Source organism: Rhopalosiphum maidis, chromosome 2 (genome assembly GCF_003676215.2).
Source record: "Rhopalosiphum maidis isolate BTI-1 chromosome 2, ASM367621v3, whole genome shotgun sequence".
Classification (NCBI taxonomy): Eukaryota; Metazoa; Arthropoda; class Insecta; order Hemiptera; family Aphididae; genus Rhopalosiphum; species Rhopalosiphum maidis.
In genome coordinates, this window is record NC_040878.1 from 41234726 (window position 1) to 41253874 (window position 19149).

At 28.8% G+C, this 19149-nt stretch overlaps 2 protein-coding genes across 2 annotated transcripts; one reads left to right on the forward strand and one right to left on the reverse strand.

Moving 5' to 3' along the window:
- The first annotated feature begins 1434 nt into the window (after positions 1 to 1434).
- LOC113554695 (KAT8 regulatory NSL complex subunit 3) lies at positions 1435 to 9214 on the forward strand. The gene is made up of 14 exons (XM_026958647.1): positions 1435 to 1737; positions 1814 to 1926; positions 1984 to 2136; positions 2388 to 2652; positions 2716 to 2862; positions 2938 to 3076; positions 3550 to 3719; positions 5534 to 5682; positions 5756 to 5903; positions 6355 to 6472; positions 6848 to 7069; positions 7594 to 7698; positions 7788 to 8143; positions 8331 to 9214. Exons 1-14 carry the CDS (start codon positions 1666 to 1668, stop codon positions 8664 to 8666), a joined length of 2493 nt encoding a protein of 830 aa, XP_026814448.1. The 5' UTR covers positions 1435 to 1665; the 3' UTR covers positions 8667 to 9214.
- On the reverse strand, positions 8825 to 18037 carry LOC113554698. Its single transcript, XM_026958652.1, has 8 exons — positions 17976 to 18037; positions 13670 to 13839; positions 12945 to 13092; positions 11886 to 12038; positions 10997 to 11200; positions 9787 to 9900; positions 9243 to 9382; positions 8825 to 9143 (listed from the first exon to the last, which is right to left on the reverse strand). Exons 2-8 carry the CDS (start codon positions 13810 to 13812, stop codon positions 8825 to 8827), a joined length of 1221 nt encoding a protein of 406 aa, XP_026814453.1. The 5' UTR covers positions 13813 to 13839; positions 17976 to 18037.
- Positions 18038 to 19149: the final 1112 nt, after the last annotated feature.

The window sequence follows — 19149 nt, forward strand, 5'->3', positions numbered from 1 at the left end:
ATTCCTCTGCTGCCAATCTGCCATAGTTTATTGATCTATATAAATTTTGCAAAAATATAATACACATTACATAGTACATACAGTATTGTCAGTTTTACAGTATAACTTCCATTTTTATTTTTTAATGCCTGAGGTTTAAAATTTTGAAAATATAAATATGACTTCGAAATAACGAACTTATTCATACTTATAATAATTTAAAAATATTGAAAAGGAGTACTTACACAATTTTATTTCATGAACATTTTAAGCTTATATTGTCAGTCTCCTTGTTATTTTCTTATATGTATCTAACCTAACCTACCTACCACCAATGATTTATTAAATATTTGTAATTCAAACTGGCATTTCACAGAATCAAACCCTAGTTTTTGTTTTATTTTTAAAATAATGACATTTGGTTACTGTTTACAATTACAAAAACCAAAACTATACTTTAAGGAAATAATATAGTACTTTTTTATGGATATTTTGGACAATATAGTTTATAAAGGAAAATAACATTAAATTATTTTGATTTGATTTAAGGAAAGATTTTTACAATTAAAATCATTGAAAATTGAAAAATTATAAGAATTTAAATTTTAGTACTAATTGTATAGAGTATTATGGACGTACAGTCGTTAGAAAGAAAACTAACTATTTAAGCTCGATGCAAATTTTTATTTCCTTTTTGCATTAAAGAAAATTTAACGACTTAATTTGTGTTTTGTATTCATATTTATAGGTTTTAAAATTATTTATATTATTTGTAATCATTATTGTCGTTAACATCTTTAAATTCTCGATAAAGTTTATTGTGTTATTTTTTTAAGTTTAGATATCTATATCCAAAAGCTACAACTCCTACTTAAAATAGACATTTTTACAAAACAATTAATAGACAACTTTTGCATGAAATATTAGTGTATTAGATATATTGTTGTTGTATGATGGACGTCTCTACTCTGAAAATTGAATAAAATCAAACAACTCCATTAACTCTTCCATTCTCTATTTGACTATTTCTCTTACGTATAAAACTCAATTTCAATTTAGTGTTTTTTAATTATACATTTAAAAAAAATGAATTCACTAAGCAGCTAAAGGTGCGTGTATAACATAATATTCACTACTACGACCTACTATTATTAATTAAATTAGAATATACCTAACTAGAATAGTAGAATAAAATGTTTGCCGTATTGAATTAACGTGATTTGTGATGTATAATATAAATAAAAACACATAATACATGATTCATTGATTCAAAACTGTGAAATTCATTGGAAAAATAAATTACATTTTTAGTTTATTCCATGAAATCCCTGTGTTTTGTTTATCTCGCTTTAACAATGATTACTTCATATTTCTCTCTCCAAGCGCAAACCTCTCTTTTTATTATGTTCTAAGGCCGTGGTGTTGATGTAACGAAATTTTATCTTTTACTTAACTGAAGTCTTAATTATTTCATTTTATATTATTTTATATAGTTTTGACTTTTGATAAGATATTGTTTACATTATTTGATACATTAACACAAGTGTTATAGTTAAACTGTTAAATGTTATTTTATTAGTTTTGTTATTAACTATTTAGAGTTAAAACAATTGTAGAACATCATCAGGTAGTTAGAAAAGTGTTTTACAAGTTGTTTCATTTTCTCTAGATAGTACAACATTCAAAATGGATTCCGACGTGGACTCAGAACTAAAATCAGATTTCACATCGTACCTGGAACACATATCCCAAAGAAAAGTATGTTCTTATTCCGTTAATTAATGTTTATTTATGACTGTTTATAATTGAATTATTGTTGTATGTAAACGTATAGAAATACCAACATAATGCAACGTTGACTGAACACAGTTACTCGTCATCTGAATATCAACAAGATAATTTGTGTTCTACAATTCAAACATTATTCATACATAGATTTGTTCAAAAGTAAGCCTAATCTACTAGTTCGAGTTATTTAATTGACACATTTATTTTTATTTTTAGTGAAAATTCTACTGATGAAATTGACATTGAAACTGTTGACAAAGATGTGAAGTTATTAACATACAGACCTGAAGTTGAAGCTAAATCAATAGAATCATATAGAAATTCAAAATTACCTAGAGACCCTGAAACGTGGGAAGATAATATTAATAAGTATGTTTGCAACTTCCAATATCATTATAACAATCCCGAGTTATTAAATAAATATTTTTGAACTGCATGATTTTTAATGCAATTCAAAATTGTTTTGTACAGCTGAATATGATATGTCAATGACATTACTATTCAGAAAATGTTAAACGTTTTGAAAAAAAATTGATATTGCCTAGTCATTGACATCATGAATCAATTTAATTTGGACCTAATAATAATAGTATGTCAATTAACATTATTATTTATTATAGAACACGGTGGAATAAACTAGAACGTACTTTGTTTGAAAGAGCTCTATCTATTTTATATACAAATCGCCTATCAAGATTAACGTATGAAGGTACAGTACAAGAATATGTTCAAAGAATCATCAGTACTGAAAAATCAGTGGCTGAAATGCACCATTTATTAACTAATTACACTCACTGGGATATATCATTGTCGCAATGGTTGCATGGACTATTCATTTCAAATTTACCAGATGACTATCTTGCATCCTATATTGATATATTAGAGGTATTTAAATTATTGTTATTATTATTTCTATTTTGCTTATTATGTATAATTATATTTTAATAGAAATTGAAGCAAATTGCTCCAACGTTTGTAAATGATATGATATCAGCAAATTCAATAGGACGTTCTAAGGAAGAAATTAAATCAAAATCAATTAACTTAGATGAACCTGTTGATCCGTTCAACTATATGTTGGTAACTTATCCACCTGTAAGTATAATAAATGCTTTAAATATTATGTGACTAATTATATTCAATTAAGTAAAGTTACAAAATATATTTTAGCTAAAATTACCAAAAAATCCTGTCATCATATTAGTACCTGACTTTCCTGGGTATTGTACACAACCAAATACGAGGACTTATGATTGGATGAATGATTTATCATACTTAGCAGAATTAGATGTTGCTTTGGCAGCAAAAGGTAAACAAAGCATATACATTGAATGATAATTTATAGTGTAGACTCATTGTTTCAAGTAATTTTTTTATTTTTTAAAACAATAATATGAAACATATACAATGGAACTTCAATAACTTGAACCTCTATAAGTCTAATCTTTGATAACTCGAAGGAATGATTCCTGTTTTTCAATGTATGTATTATGTGGGATAAATTTTCTCGACAATTCAAACCCCGCTTACTCGAATTTCTAGACAAGTTATTTGATTGAATTTTGGCTTATAACTCAAATTATTAGATACACAAAAATTACTAAAATAATTTATATGTATATAGAGTATATACACTTGTATGATTATAAAAATAAATTAGTTTTTTAAAATCATAATAACTTAATGATTAAATTAGAGTTATGCATTAAATAGATTACCTTGTACAAGTATGTAAATTATTTTTGAATTAAGTTAATATATAATTATTGCATTTTATTGCAGTTCCATGGGATTATGAAGAGTATTCTCGTGAAGAAGAATTAGATATAGAAACTAGTTTAGAAGCCATGGTAGATGCTACAAGAAGTAAAGTTATATCAGTACGATCTGAAGATGCCAGCAGACCTATTATCCTAGCTGGTGTTGGAGTCAGTGCTGCTATAGCTTGCCAAGTAGATATGTTTTATTAATCTGTATTTTTATCAACATAGTATTAATAAAAATATAATAGTAAATAATAAATATTGGTATTAATGGAAATATAATTTCAATATTAATATATTGTTATGAATATACTGCTGGGTGTACTCATTACTCATAAGGGGTGGTTCATTTAACTTAAAACACTCATTATTTGATAAAAATAATATATTTACAATTTTTTTATAGTGGACTAAAATTTTATGACTTTCTTTTATGCCACTTTATTTTGCTTACTTTAACTTTAAATACTTATAACTCAAACTACTAGTGCAAAATTCGTTTTTATAAATTTAAGTACTTTAAAACATATTAAAATTTGAAATAAGAAACTAAAAATGGATGTTTACATGAAAAATTTTAAAAATGGCCAGCTAAAATTGTAGAGAAATATATATATTTCTTTTTTAAATATTGTTTTTTAATAAACTTGTAATTATGTAATAAAAATATTAATAACAATAGATTCTGCCTAATGTAGGCACCGGTTAATATGGGCGATATGGTCTGGTCCCAATACAAATAATTAATACAACTAATTTCAGTTTTTATGGGCAAACAGAGGCACAGGGCTGGTCCAAACGTGCCTACATTAAACAAATTTCACTATATAACTGTTATAAGTTATAATTTGGGTTGGGTTAACAGAGTACACAAAAAAATATAACTAATTAAAAAGGACACTGCCCACCTGCATATAACACTACATAGTAAATTTATATAAACCCCTTAACAAGATGACCTATTTTTCATATTAAGTAATTTATGAAAATGTGGCATATTTGGAATCCACTTTATTATCTTTCAAAATCAACCGCCAAATATTTAATCAGGTTATAGTTAAATGTTAAAATGTTATTTATCATTATCACTCAGTGTTATCTCTTGAACAGTGAATGCATTTCGCGGTTATTATGTTATCATGGTGTGTTATCAAATGAATACCAAATGAAAACCTATATTTATTATAATAAATGTAATTAAAAAAAAATTTCAAATACTTCTGTTCATTCACTGTTTTCTGGCAAGTGGAATACATGCAACATGCCACTAACACATAAAATGTTAAGCATGACTAAATTTGTGATAGATTAACTTTTATTAATTTTTAAAGTGAAAAACATTGTTTTTTTGCTATGGTTTTTATATTTTTTTTTGATTTTGAAGTTAGTTATTAGTATTTTTATGTTTTAAAAAAACTACGATTAAATAGATGAATCTTCTTCTAAGATAAGTTAGGATATCGTACTAGCATATGGTATTACATACCATACATACATATATTTGAGTAAGTTATACCATGAGAACATTGAGAACTCACTGATAAGCTATTGAAAATATGGTTCCATTATTTTCATTGTTTTGTACTTAATCTCAAAAGGCCTCATGTTGTTTGTTTCTCTTTATCAAAAGACAAAGTCTGTCGATCTTTTCCTCAAAAATTCCAAAAGGTGGTTTTTATTTATTCTACTATACTTGAGACCCATTTTGAACTTAACCCCATAAATCAAGAACAAAATTAATATGTTTTAATATTTTTTTTTTTTTTGTCTAAATTTAAAATGAATCCTTTATCATAATTATATTTACATAAAATATTACTTGCTACCAAATAATACACAAATAATAAACAATAAATATGTATATATAGTTTATAAATGTATAATTTATACATTATTTATAATTTGTATGATGTACAAATTGTAAGTTACAAGTTTTAATTTTTAATAACACATATATAAATTTATTATAAATATATAAACTAAATATTTTTTATGTCTTTTAGGTAGCTGTTTTAGAAAAAGTTGAAGGATTAGTATGTATTGGATTCATTGTTAATTCATCTGAAGTAAAAAGAGGTTATGAGGGTGATTGTATTTTGGGTCTTGAATGTCCTACTGTTTTTGTTACTGGCCAGCTAAGCATATTTTCACCGTACGTTATTACTTATTTTTATTAGTACATTGAAAATAAATTATTCTTAATAAAAATGTATAAAATGTTATAGGGTTTTGGATATGGAAGAATTAAGAGTAAAGCTTAAATGTAAGACTAATCATATACTAGTTGGGGGAGCCAATGATGAATTGGTCATGAACCATTCTACTAAGATGAGAGAGGCAGTCACTCAAAAACTAGTAGACAGATGTGTTTTGGTATAGTTTTAACTTGACACTATTAACAGAATGTCACACCCACATGTGGTGTTGTTTCTGTCTTACAAATGTATAGCATATACAATTCAGTAGAACCAATTCTATGTTTTTAGCATAAATATTGTAATGAATTGTATCATCAAACTTTTTGTACTTTTATTGGTTTTTTACGTTATTTTAATTTTTAAGTGAGTTATAATTTTATTAAATAATAAAATATATAAGTGCTCATAATGCACTTAAAAATTTAAATATTGTGAAACGCTAATGATAAAGCACAGAAAATTTTTTAATTTTAAGTCAATTCACTCTAATATTAAAGCAGATAATACAAAACTGGTTAAACTAAACTTAAACTTGGTAGGTTGTAAGACAATGACAACACATGCAGGTATGGCGTCTTCTTAATAATTAACTTTTGACAAATATTTATAGTTAATTTTTTTTATAGGAAGAGATTGGAAATTTCTTAAAAGACATTTTGGAACCTTCGCCAAAAATAACTCGTAAGCCCGATGTTGAAAATACAGATTTTAAAAAACCTGTGTTCTCCAAAAAAAAACCTACTAGTAAGACTTATTAATATATTTTTTTTTCATGTAGGTTAAATATTAGTAATAAAAATGTTCTGGAATACAATAATATAAATGTATAATATATATTATATAGAAACAGTTTATGAGTTCATTAGGTTAAAAACTATACTCTGTCCAAAAAGAAAACATGCCAATTCTGTATATTCTTACGCAACATCCTGCCTCTTGACTGGTTTCACTATGGCTGGGTACTATGCAGAAGTACCAATTTTCATCAGGCCATGGCATGTTCTCATGTCAGACAGAGTATAGATATTACATTAAACTCACTGTACATTATATAATTCTATGATTACAAACTAACATGGCGACTTTATATTCAACATAAAATTGTTTGTTTTAAATTAGACAAACCTTTAGCACGTCTCAACAAAGGAAGCCAAAAACTTATCGTTTCTGCCAATAAACAAACTCCGAAGAGACAAACTGCCAATCGTAAAACTATCAAAACACCGGGCTCTTCTAATGTATTGATTAAAGATGAAGAACTTATGCCTCCACCTTCATCTGGTGTAAATCAGGAATTTTATCTTCATTGTGAAAATCCTGACTCCACCATAAATACTATTCGTAAGTTATTTTAGATAATATTACATAAATCACAAATTTTACTTTTTATAACTTTCCATATGAACATATATTTCTAATTATAACAAAGATAAAGTATACAATAAAAACTCCTTGTCGATAATTTATTGCTCATTATTTTAATTTGGATTCTACTCACTGGTGGCATAATAGCAGAAAACGAATAGATACTTATTCCCACCTCCTACCATCTGCACCACAAATGAGTCAAATCCAAATTAAAATAATTAGCAATAAATGGTTGAATTGACCTTACATTTTCATGGTATAATATGCTGTTATGTTATTTACTACTATTGGTGATTTCGCATTATGAGCAACAAAGTAACTGTCCGCGGTTGGCAATAGTAGTCAGAGGGGCTGATTACTCTTGTCGACTGCGGACAGTTACTTCGTAACGCATAATCGCCAATTGCAATAAAAAAAAATTATTATGTTATGATAACATTTTTTTATCAAAAATTAAGTGTTAAATGTTCTTAAGGTTATTTAAATTTATTTTTTAGAACAAGAAGAAATGTTTATACCTAAATTAGGAAATCAAAAATTTTCTACTCTAGAGGAATTATTACAGGAACAAGACAATTTCAATTTCAATGTTTCTCAATCAAGTATGTTTCAGCTCAATACTAATACATATGCCTATATGTATATTGTATTTGTATCCACTAATGATCTATTTTTCTTTAAAATACTATAGCTTCATCTTTAACATCTATGAATGGTTCACCTGTAATGATCACACCAGACCAAAAGAATATTGTGGTATGCAGTTCAAATTTTCAATCACTACAAAACCAAACGACTGCTCCTGTCATGGAAGAAATCACACCTGATCAAATATTGGATATGCCAATAGTCTTTGCAGATGAACCACAAGAAGAAGTAGTTAAGCAAAGCGTTGATAACGGTTCCTATTTCATTACAAATATAAATGAATTTAATGAACGGAAAATGGTTGTCAAAGAAGAACCTGTAGATGAAGACGAAGATTTTGATGTTTTATGCCCTACTGTGTCTAGGACTACAATTCCCGAACGTCTAAAAATTAAACAGGTATGTATAATAATTAGTAATTACTTAATAAGACTTGAGTTAACATGTTCTTTATAACCATGTAATATGCTCTTAAGAATATACATAATATAAAACATCACAATTTTATCAGACCTCTAAACTCCAAACAACAAGTAGACACATCACTTTTAATTTTTATAATATTTTATATTTTTAAATTTTATAGGTTGCATATGACTCGCCTTCCAAAGTGAAGCTAGTAGTGAACAAAGCACCAAAAAGCCTAGTACCCAGTGGTTACCAAACATTCTCTGTTCCCAGTCAAAATACAGGAAATATTCAATTCGTAAACAGATTACCCATATCAGCTGGTAATAAAATGAGAAGAATTGAAGGAGGAATAAATTCTAGGATTATGCCAAAAACTGTCTCTATCCGTCAAATACAAGACAGTAACCTCCCCGGTAACCTCAAAATACTTAAGAGTGCAACTGGACAACAAATACAGCTGAATAAAATTAAAACAATGGCAACTACCCAAAAATTCAAGAAAATAATATAATACCAAATGTTAAGACTATAGTGATGAAGAAGCGCACACACGATCTTTACAAGTTGATGTTAACAAAAGAGAGTTAGTTAATAAAATATTTATATTTATGTTTTTAATATATGATATTACATATTATTATTGATGTATTCAATTAATTATACTTTACGTCACAAACATATATATGAACACGAATAAATCCGTTTTATTTTTTGCGGTTTGAAAGACGTAGTGACTTTTTTCAATCTCAGTGGTATTCTGTTTGTACGTTTTCCAAACCTAACCATTTTCACTTTGGTCCACGCAAAAAAAGGTTTTCTCAATGCTTTGATTACATGACGTATGCTTATTCTCCACCAGCGGACAGCTACGGAAGTCTTGTCGTACGGCTTATCAAAACGAGGACACTGTAGTGTTTTGTTGGCGCAACGTTGAAGAAATGCGTGTGTAGGCGTCAAAACGTGCATTTGTTCAAATTTCAACATGACTCTAAAATAAATACATTTAAGTCACATACATTATTTAATTTGATAAAATTACAAGTGTTTGTTTATTCTTTTTTTATTGTTCATCAATCATCAGTGTTACCTGGGTTCATCGCTATTGGTCAGAGACAACAGTATAATGGGACTGAGAATCTTCTGTTTACGTCCCTTCACCGGTTTGCCGAACAGCCCTCTTTGCTCAGCCATTCGTATCAAATGGTTAGCGTCGAAAGTCATCAATTCCTTGTAAACAAACAATACAATGTTGGAGTAGTAGGTATTTTCATACATACCTTCTCTGGTATTAGAAATACACTTATGTCAGTTTCCTTCCTAATTGTACAAACTCAGAACAATATAAATTTGTAAAATGTGTGTAAATTAATAATGATTGAATATTTTTTTTATTTGGAGTTTAAATAAAAACCATAAAACGCTTACAACATTTGTAATTAATGACTTGTCTCTTTAATACAATAATATTTAAATTGTACTTACTAAGATACACACACAGTATTATAGTGTTATTTATCCTATATGCCTAGATATACGTATATTTTATAATTAATTTTGAGCAATTTACATTTTTTATGTATCTGAATGGATAATATGAATGAGTAATAGTTAATTACTTGTATATTACTCACCACTCTTTTGACAGCGGCCAAATAAAGACTTCCAGTAACATGATTCTTTTCCATATTCTCAATTGTCTTATCCGGATACAGTATCATCGTCTCAAACCGATCTTTGTCGGGAATCTTAATATCAATTATGAACACACGCGCATGTGGTTTTTAACAAAGATATTTCTAATTCCTAGTCTCATTAAAAAGTTTTTCTCTCCTAAAATGCACTAGCTTACAGATAAATAACATTTTCATTATTTATACCTTAAAAGAAAAAACTAAAATCACAGCATATTTTGAATGAAGGTTTAAAAATTTTAATTTTTTTTTTTTTTTTGAACGTATTAAACTTATTTTTACAATTTTTTTACAACGCTATACCTTTTGGTAACTGGTAAATATCTATATTTACCTAGTAAAATGCATATAAGTATTTATAAATAAACTTCTTAGTTTTTGGGTTGGAGAAATTATTTTATTAGACTTAAACTTGATATAAGCATTTTCTATGGTTTTTAAAAATGCAAATAATTTTCACATTTTTTACAAACGTAAAGAAAAAATTATGCTGAATTTGAACTTTTAAATTGTTTTGGTTATTATAAACAGTTTCATTTATATTTCAAAATGAAGTGAAAAGATAACACACTTAAAAAAAAAACAAGAATAGGCAATAGCGAAGTTTACATTTAAAACCTAATACCTATACGTAGGTTTATAAACAAACAGCTTATTATTTAAAAATAAATAATAATATAGACAATATAGTTAATTTGAAATAAAAAAACGAAAACTTAGAACCTTGAGTACCTAGATTTTAACAGTTTCATGAAGTAATTATGTGAAAAACATAACATTTTTGGAAAGCAATGAGAATTTTCCACTCGTCATCTTTACGTCCTTTGAATAATGTCAAATAAATCTTAAAATTAAAAAAATATTGAACTCTGTTTGCAATATGTGTCTTCCAAGTTGTTATATAAATATCATAATATACATTATATTATACATCAATAATCTATATTTATTTTTTATAAGCGGGTTCTGATTTTCACGTATATATATAAATATATAGTACTATAAAAAAATGGTTCATTATTAAAGGCAGGTGTAATTTTTGCACCATCTGTATTTATTCTTTTTGTAATTGTGAATAATGATTAATTAATATACTGTAAATATGTATTATATGATTGCACTATGATGTACTACTACTTCATATACAAACCTGAACCGGATGAAAAACTGCCGGTCGCCAAGGTGTTTCAACAGAAGTGCTGAATTTGTTGCTATCTTCGGCGCTCACCGATGAATAATTGTCCATGTTGTGCTTCTCGTACGCCCATCCGTTCATCTCTTCTACTACCGCCTTGACCATACCACCGTTTTCCAGCTCCAACCGGGAATGCGTTTCGTATACCACGATTTGCACCTATTACGTACAGAACATATATTGAATATATATTGTAATAGATACGTATACGGCCCGTTATAACTGGGACAAAAATATAACATTTTAATTATATAATTTACATATTTCATAAAAAAATAAATATTTTTATTATTAATTATTAATATTGAGATAAATAAATTTCACAAAAAGTAATTTAATTTTCAATAAGCCAAATTTTTATTGAGTGGACAGACAGTCGACGGAGCTTTTGTGAATAATCAATTTATCTATATTGACGTATTTGGGCTGTATTTATTCATCCGGAAACTATGTTGTGGCGCCATTTACATTTCTATCTTTCAGATGCACCTCGAAATGCTAGAATTTCAGTACAAATATTCACGACTTGTGGAGATGAGAGAAGTGAGATGGTTATGAAAGTTTGAACTTTGATTGGATACGCATGTCAAAAGATTTTGTTACACTTTGTACAGTGTGCAGTTTTTAGACGTAAAACTGTAAAAGGATGCTTTAGCAATTCGATGAAAACATTTTGATTGAAAGGTTCGAATTTTGTCTTTGTATGAGTCTTCAAGGGCTTAACTATGCTAGAGTTGGCTTCTGTAATTATATATTTCCATGCATAGGTACCCCTAGGTAGTTAGGCCCAAAATATAGAAAATTTAAAATTTAAATTGTAATATATTTTAAGCGAATTATTCACCTGAGGTTTAGACATGGCCATCCGCAGAGTATCTCTCTGATCCAACATGCAAGGTATGTCTGATGACTCTTCGGTGTAGTCCAACGACGCCACGGCTCTGAGCAACGTCAGGTCTCCACCTTTTGAACACACCAACTGAACGGGGTCCGTGACCTGTACACGTAATTTTCCACTAAACCACTATATTGTATATAGGTACCTATGTCCTATTGTGTGTATAGGTGTTATATCACAAGTGTCAAAGTGTTTCACAGTTTTTCCTGTAGTAGTTGTAGTACATATTCTGATATCCACCCACCAAAAATAAAAACAATATTTTTATATAGACGTTATTTAATGAAAATTATAAAATGTCGTACCTAATTGTTGTCACGTAATTAAGCCGTGAAAATTGATCGTGTTTTATTTTTATATTTTTTTCAAAATCTGTTAGATATTTTGAAACTTTTTCATTAACCCTCTAAAAAAAGTAAAATGTAGAAAAGGTAGTTAAAGCGTGAAGTAGTACACTTTTAATGGTACACTGACGCCTTAAAATTGAATTTAAATAATTTCTCCTCTGTTCAAAATAGATCATTATTTATTTTAAAAATTTCAACACTATGTTTAACAGATTTTTTAGTTTGATAAAAATGATTTACTGGCAATCCTCGGTATTTGTCATCCGCTAACAACATTTAGCCACATAGGTATCGTAAAATGATATTTTATGATTAGACATCAATACATCATAAACATCAACTATAGTATGTGCACTGTGCATGTATTAAGTCTTAAGGAAAATATAATTTGTGATGTATTACAATATTGATGTATTATTACATTTATAAAATAAATAAAACAACAAATTAGGTTTCGAAAAAAAAATTGTTTGGTTCGGTAAATTAATAAATAATCTACTTATTCTTTGCCTAATGATTTGTTGTACGGGGCCACATTGCACTGAATGTTCAAAATAAAATATAGGAATCAAATTACTGTTTTACAGTTTGTAACAATTTAAGCTCTGCTTTTAGCACTCAGCACACAATCTGGTATAATAAATTATGACGATCTTACCCCAGTATTGGTGTTTGGCGGTGTAGCCAGAACGGACACGATATCCAACGACAGCTGATTGTTGGAGCTCGACTGGAGGAAGTCTTCGGTGAGCAATTTGCAGTTCTGCACACCCAGGCTAACGAAATAGTTGTAATAGTCGTTTTTCCTTGAACGAATATAAAATATATACAAGTTAATAGACCGTAGTAATAATTATGTATTTGTGATATACCTAACAGTCGATCGATAAAATATTTCGATGGCATATTAGTAAAAGATTAAAAATCAAATAAATATTTTATACAAACGTATTACAGTTTATAGAAGAATAGAAAATTAAATATTATCGTATATTATTAAAATATATTTACTTTTACTTTTAATAATAACGCTATGTATTTTAATTTGCATTATTAATAATTTAATTTCGTACAAAATATTATCTCAAATTGAATATTTTACAATGCAGTAAAAAAATGCCCTAGTCCAATTCAAGATCATCATACATTGGCATTTTTTCGTGTTACCTTTACTATTGTTTACTTTACACTGTGTGCTATGGCGCCGCTCAGATTTTTTTGCGAAGCAAAATTCAAAACTTTTGTCCCACCCGTCCACTTTATACTATAAGTCCATTTAAGAAGTGAAGCGATCGCTTCACATGACGTATGAACGTATGAGTTCGGTGCAACTGACTTTATGTATACTGCGTCGGATACGATGTAAAATATGCTTTTTCAAACCTTTCGGCGGCCCCGTAAACGATCAGTGATTGCTTCCGTTTGAACAACAGAGATGCCAGGTAGGCGACAGCCGTCTGGATCGTAAAATGCGTCTGAGCTACGTTGCCGCACAGCTTGTTGGCGCTCATCGTTCGGTCCAGCATAGCGGGGCCCAAACAATATCTGCGTTCCTGTTATAAAACGAAACATCGTAATTTATACCAATTAAAAGTTATATGCAGCAGCAGGTACCGTATATATATATATACATAAATTCTTCCCCCAGGGAAAATATTTAATATCTATTTAATATTTGCCTATAGTGGTATTATCATTGTCTACTCGTATTATACGATTTATGGAATCGAGAAAAATTTATAAATTTTCGTCTGTAATTATAAAATTAAACGTTTGATATCGATACAAAAATCGTTTTAAATGTTGTAAGTGTACCTATAACGTGTGTACACGTATCTATTGTTGTAAAACGTATTTTTTTTATTTCGGTTATGTGGGAAATATTATTTTTATTTATATTTCAACTCCGTCAGTGACTGTGAGATATTGAGGAATTTTCCATGGTCAGTACTCAGGGTATCGGATAATTTTAATTCAAATCAATCGTTCACTATTTGATTTCCTACTAAAAAATAAATACTAATAAGGTACCGTGCCTACTACTGTACTAACTCGTATCACGCGTATACTGTGTATATTTTTATGATAAACTTATTGGACACTATTTAATTTATAAACATTCTTATGTTGTGTATTAAAAAAAAAATTTGTCGGTATATGCAAAAGTGAGGCTTGTCAGGCACCTCACGGTAGTTGTGACTTGCCGCACTAGATTATTATTTTACATTATATGCCTGGAAACAATAATGTACCGATACACACTGTATACTGTATACAAATTACAATAGTCCCATAAATTTAATGCGTGTCGGACTTCAGTTTACACAAATGGTAGACTGAAACGCACGCATCTCAAATAAACCAAAGTCTTGAGTTATAGACTCTAAGTCCAATTAATTAGAACAGACTGAAATAAATCATAATATATGAAAAAAATCACTCTGACAGTTTGACAAGAGACATTACACATCTATCACCAGCAGTAGTGGGATTCTATCGCATGCTCGCAATAATAATAATAATTGAACAAAACGCCCTTGATACCTATAATTGATTAAATGCGTTTTGTTTGGTTTAAAAAAATCATACTGCCGTTGTTAATTAATTAAGACATAGTCCGTTTTATTACAATATTTGTTAAACTGATACGAAAATTCTAGGTAGGTATAGCAACATGACGGCTTCCTATTATTTATTTAATTTGTTTTGATTTTACTGATCTCAGAGTCAAAAACTATAACCGTCCCTATCCAACATAATATAAAAAATGTCAATGGTACATTTTAATAACTATTAAAATATTGACATTCATTATATATATTTATCTATTTTTGGTCATTTTTTTATTTTTTATTTCTGTTTTCGATATTTTTAATACTTTTCGGCTATCGAAATGTTTACACAGGATATTATAGCTCTACCAATAACCAATAAATAAATATTGAAATATTTCTAACAATACAAATAGTTCTAGTTCTAGTTCTAAGTGATATAGTAGGAAATACCGTAACTTTGGAAGGTAAGGATTATTCAGTAGTCCAGACTTTCATATAATTATTTAAAAGGTAAAAAAACGTAAGTTTAAGCTAAAGAAAAATATTAGTGTGTGTGTGTATGTGTACCTAGTATATTAAAAAAATGTTTGTGAACTTGCTAAAGTAATTAAACAATTTTAGATCATTTAAAAAATTAGAAAATAATTAAATGTAGTGTCGGACCAACAATTTCAACTTACCTAACCTTTGGTAACTATTTGTGTAAGTATAACTAATAAGTAAATATATAATAACAATTAACATTATACATTTGACTATTTATTGAAATGAGAAACAGTTAACTTGATCATTATTTTAAGTAAATGGCAATAAATAATTATAAAATAATAATCAAGGTTAAATAATTAACCTATTATCAAATTTAAAGGAAAAAAATATTATTTAAATTAACTTGAGTTTTAATTGTTTAATAAGATGAATATTATTTATTATTTTTGGAGAGTTAACATAGTAGATAAAACATAAAATGTATCACTGTCGTCATTTTATATAGCTAAAGCAGCTTTTGTTTGATTGATATTAAATAACACAATAACTATTGTGCCATAGGTATACAACACAAATAAATCAATTCAAATCTTTTGTTGCGAGGTTTTGGTGTACATAATACATATGTAAGCTATGTATTAACATATTATGTACTTATTGCAAATAGATATAATTACTACTTAGGACAAGCTACAGGTACATTTGATTTACACTCAATAACTCGATAGATAGTACCTATACTAAAGTATTAGGTCATTCACCACTTTGAAATAAATGAAACCAAACAAAATACGTATCACGCTCGCTAACTCTGTTGTTTGGAATTTATTATTTAAAAGATAAAAAACTTTTTTTATGTACCTAATGTTTCTACGATGAAATTGGCACAACACGCAATACAAACGTGAATACCTATATGTAGTTCAAAAACATGAAATATAAATATTATAATAACATATTTAAACATAATATATTTATATATTTATACATATATACAGGATACATGTACGTTAGACATTATGTTCACATAGGTACTTGGTTCATATATCAAGTGAATTAAACTGAAAATCGAGCTTAGATTTGAACTTTGAACAATAGTACACAGTCTAATAAATAATAGACATCAAAATGGTATGCAATATAATATATAAGATTGAATACTTCTACATGGTATATGTAAGTAGATAATGTTTTCTGCCTAGAATTTTAAAATCAACATTTCCAACTCAAACTATTTTAAATAATAAGTAATTAATATTGTCACAATTTTTAAGTTATAAATCTAAAATTAATATTTTTATAAACCGGGTGGCTGCAGCTAGCGTTATTTTGGCTCCTCAAAATCGAAATGTTTACTAATTTTTTTAAGAAATTAGTACACAATTAATAACGATAGAAATTGGATAAATAGTTAATATAGTAGATATGTCAAACGTCCGGTTAGGAAGAAATTTGAAAACGAAATGTATCTATAAGTATCTATCTAGTCAGTAATCACTGTCTACACACAATTATGTTGTGTTTTAATGTTTATATAGTTCATACCTCATACTATTATCCGATTATCAATACGCAATAAATAAGCGATTCGACCATCCGACGAATGATCAACATAATAAATACCAAATACATCGCGTGATGGCTTAGCGGTGATTCGTTGGTTTTCTAGTTTTCTACACATTAAAGTATCAAGTACGTAATACACGATATTTTTTTTTTTTGGCCACGTTTATTTACTTCGGTGACCACCTATAAAGCTTGAAATGAGCGAGACATCTACTTAAGGACCATTTTATACTGTTAGTCTATAGTCATATATTATACACGACTTGTAATAACACGTAACGTCTTATGCACACTCGACACAAGTCATAAAAGTGTAATGCAAGTGCTCGAATCGGTCTTTTATATATGAACCGACTTTGACGTGTATACCACTCGTCGTTCATCAGCATCTTTGCCCACAACCAGCGGTTTAACTCGGCCTGACTTCCTGAGCTAGAACATCGACGACATCAAATGATAGTTACGTTGGACGAGAACAGCTCGTTACAGTTGATGGTGGACAGCGGCGAGCGAGTGCGCCGGACGAACAGTCCACCGACGGCCACCGCGTACAGCCACCGGTACTCGGTGACGTATAATCGTACGCGGAGGACACGTGCACGTAAAAGTACACAAATGATGGTCGTGTCGAACGCAAAGCACGACGCACACGACACGGTATGAGCGGCCGGCGCCGACGAACTCCAGTGGCAGCTCGTTATCATTGACGGCCACGCGCATCGTCTAGGTCAGTGGTCGGCAACCAGCGGCCCGCGTAACTATGCCATAAGACCCGCTCCAAAATTATTGCAATATTAAATCAAATATTTTATGTATTTTTAGCTGTTTTCATACAAAAACACATTTTATCTGTATAATATAGAAGATAATATAATGATTAAATTGTATTTTATTTAATGCGTCTCGGTCTTATGTTACGGCAAGAGATGTACGATTTTTGGAAGAAAAGGGAAAAGACTCTTCTGTACACTATACTTAAAAATAAAGTTTGGATTTCTGAAATACCGTTTTTTGTTGATACATTGGAGTATATACGAATGAACTTAATATAAAAATACAAAGTACACTCTGCTACCCACTCGATAAATGACGCTCCAGTGTTGTGCTTGTACATGCACTCGGCTAAGACCACGTGCGTCTCGTCGACACCACCGGGTTGCCGATGTTGCTTATCACGTTAAAGTGTGACCATTAGGATATGACGGTGACCAGAGCTCTCGTCCACCGTCTTTGTGATAATATGGTCTGGTCCTCGACAGTTTCCCCGTCATCAATGACGTTTCCTCATCGGCGACTAGCGACGTCTATAGTCAAGTATTATGCTCACGATCGTTATCTGGACAGCTACTCAACGCAAAATTTAACGCATCACAAGTACATTAATATTAATTCTTATATTATAATATATATATTATGTATACCGCTAAATCATTACCTCGACGACATAAAATTACTATTCATAAGTATATATTATAAATTATTTTATTTTATTTTATTCATAAATACGGGACAAGTCCTACAACGACGACCTTAAAATATAAAATGAACTGGTTGAATTCTACTTTTTACAGAATATATTATAAAAATGTACAGATATTTCTTATAAGTTAAAGTGAAAAGTTAATATCAAATTATATAAATAAATGGTTTAGCCGGAGAAATTGGGATATGGAATGGCGAATTAGAGTGATTAATGTGAGAAGGTAAATTAGAAAAATAAGTGTTGAAAAGTCAGTTAGGATATCAGACAGAAATCCAAAATAAATCTCATGTTTGCGATTAGCAATGCTTATTGATAGATTGAGAAAATCTTCTATGTATGCACACCAGCACACCTATATAAACGTAATATATAATTATAAATATATTGTATAATTTCGTGTTTAAATTCACTTTTATTCCTAGTACTTATTTTTTTGACCATATAATATAGTTAACCATAATATCTATAAGTTAGAGAATGTAAAACAAATGAGAATCATATATATATGGTTTATATTTTAATATATTTCCGATCATTTAATCAGTGGAACCTACAGTTATAAAAAGGAACGTTATCTGTTTCTATTAAATTTAACATATTTAATCGTTTATACATATACGACTTCTCGTTTACAATCGCATATTCTTAGAAAATACGAAAAAAATGAAAATTATATACAGACATATAATAAAAATGTTAATAATTTCTAAGCAATAATATTTTCTATTTTTCTATTTTTTACATTTATATAGGTATTATTTTTTCATACT

Excerpts from the sequence above, each read along its gene's own strand:
- LOC113554698 (XM_026958652.1), bottom strand. The coding sequence starts at position 13,812 with ATGCTGGACCGAACGATGAGCGCCAACAAGCTGTGCGGCAACGTAGCT. Across the intron at positions 11,201-11,885 it reads TGGCCATGTCTAAACCTCAG|GTGCAAATCGTGGTATACGA; the intron begins GTGAATAATTCG and ends TGTACGTAATAG. Across the intron at positions 9,144-9,242 it reads ACCAATAGCGATGAACCCAG|AGTCATGTTGAAATTTGAAC; the intron begins GTAACACTGATG and ends TATTTATTTTAG.
- LOC113554695 (XM_026958647.1), top strand. The coding sequence starts at position 1,666 with ATGGATTCCGACGTGGACTCAGAACTAAAATCAGATTTCACATCGTAC. Across the intron at positions 2,863-2,937 it reads TGTTGGTAACTTATCCACCT|CTAAAATTACCAAAAAATCC; the intron begins GTAAGTATAATA and ends AATATATTTTAG. Across the intron at positions 6,473-6,847 it reads CTCCAAAAAAAAACCTACTA|ACAAACCTTTAGCACGTCTC; the intron begins GTAAGACTTATT and ends GTTTTAAATTAG.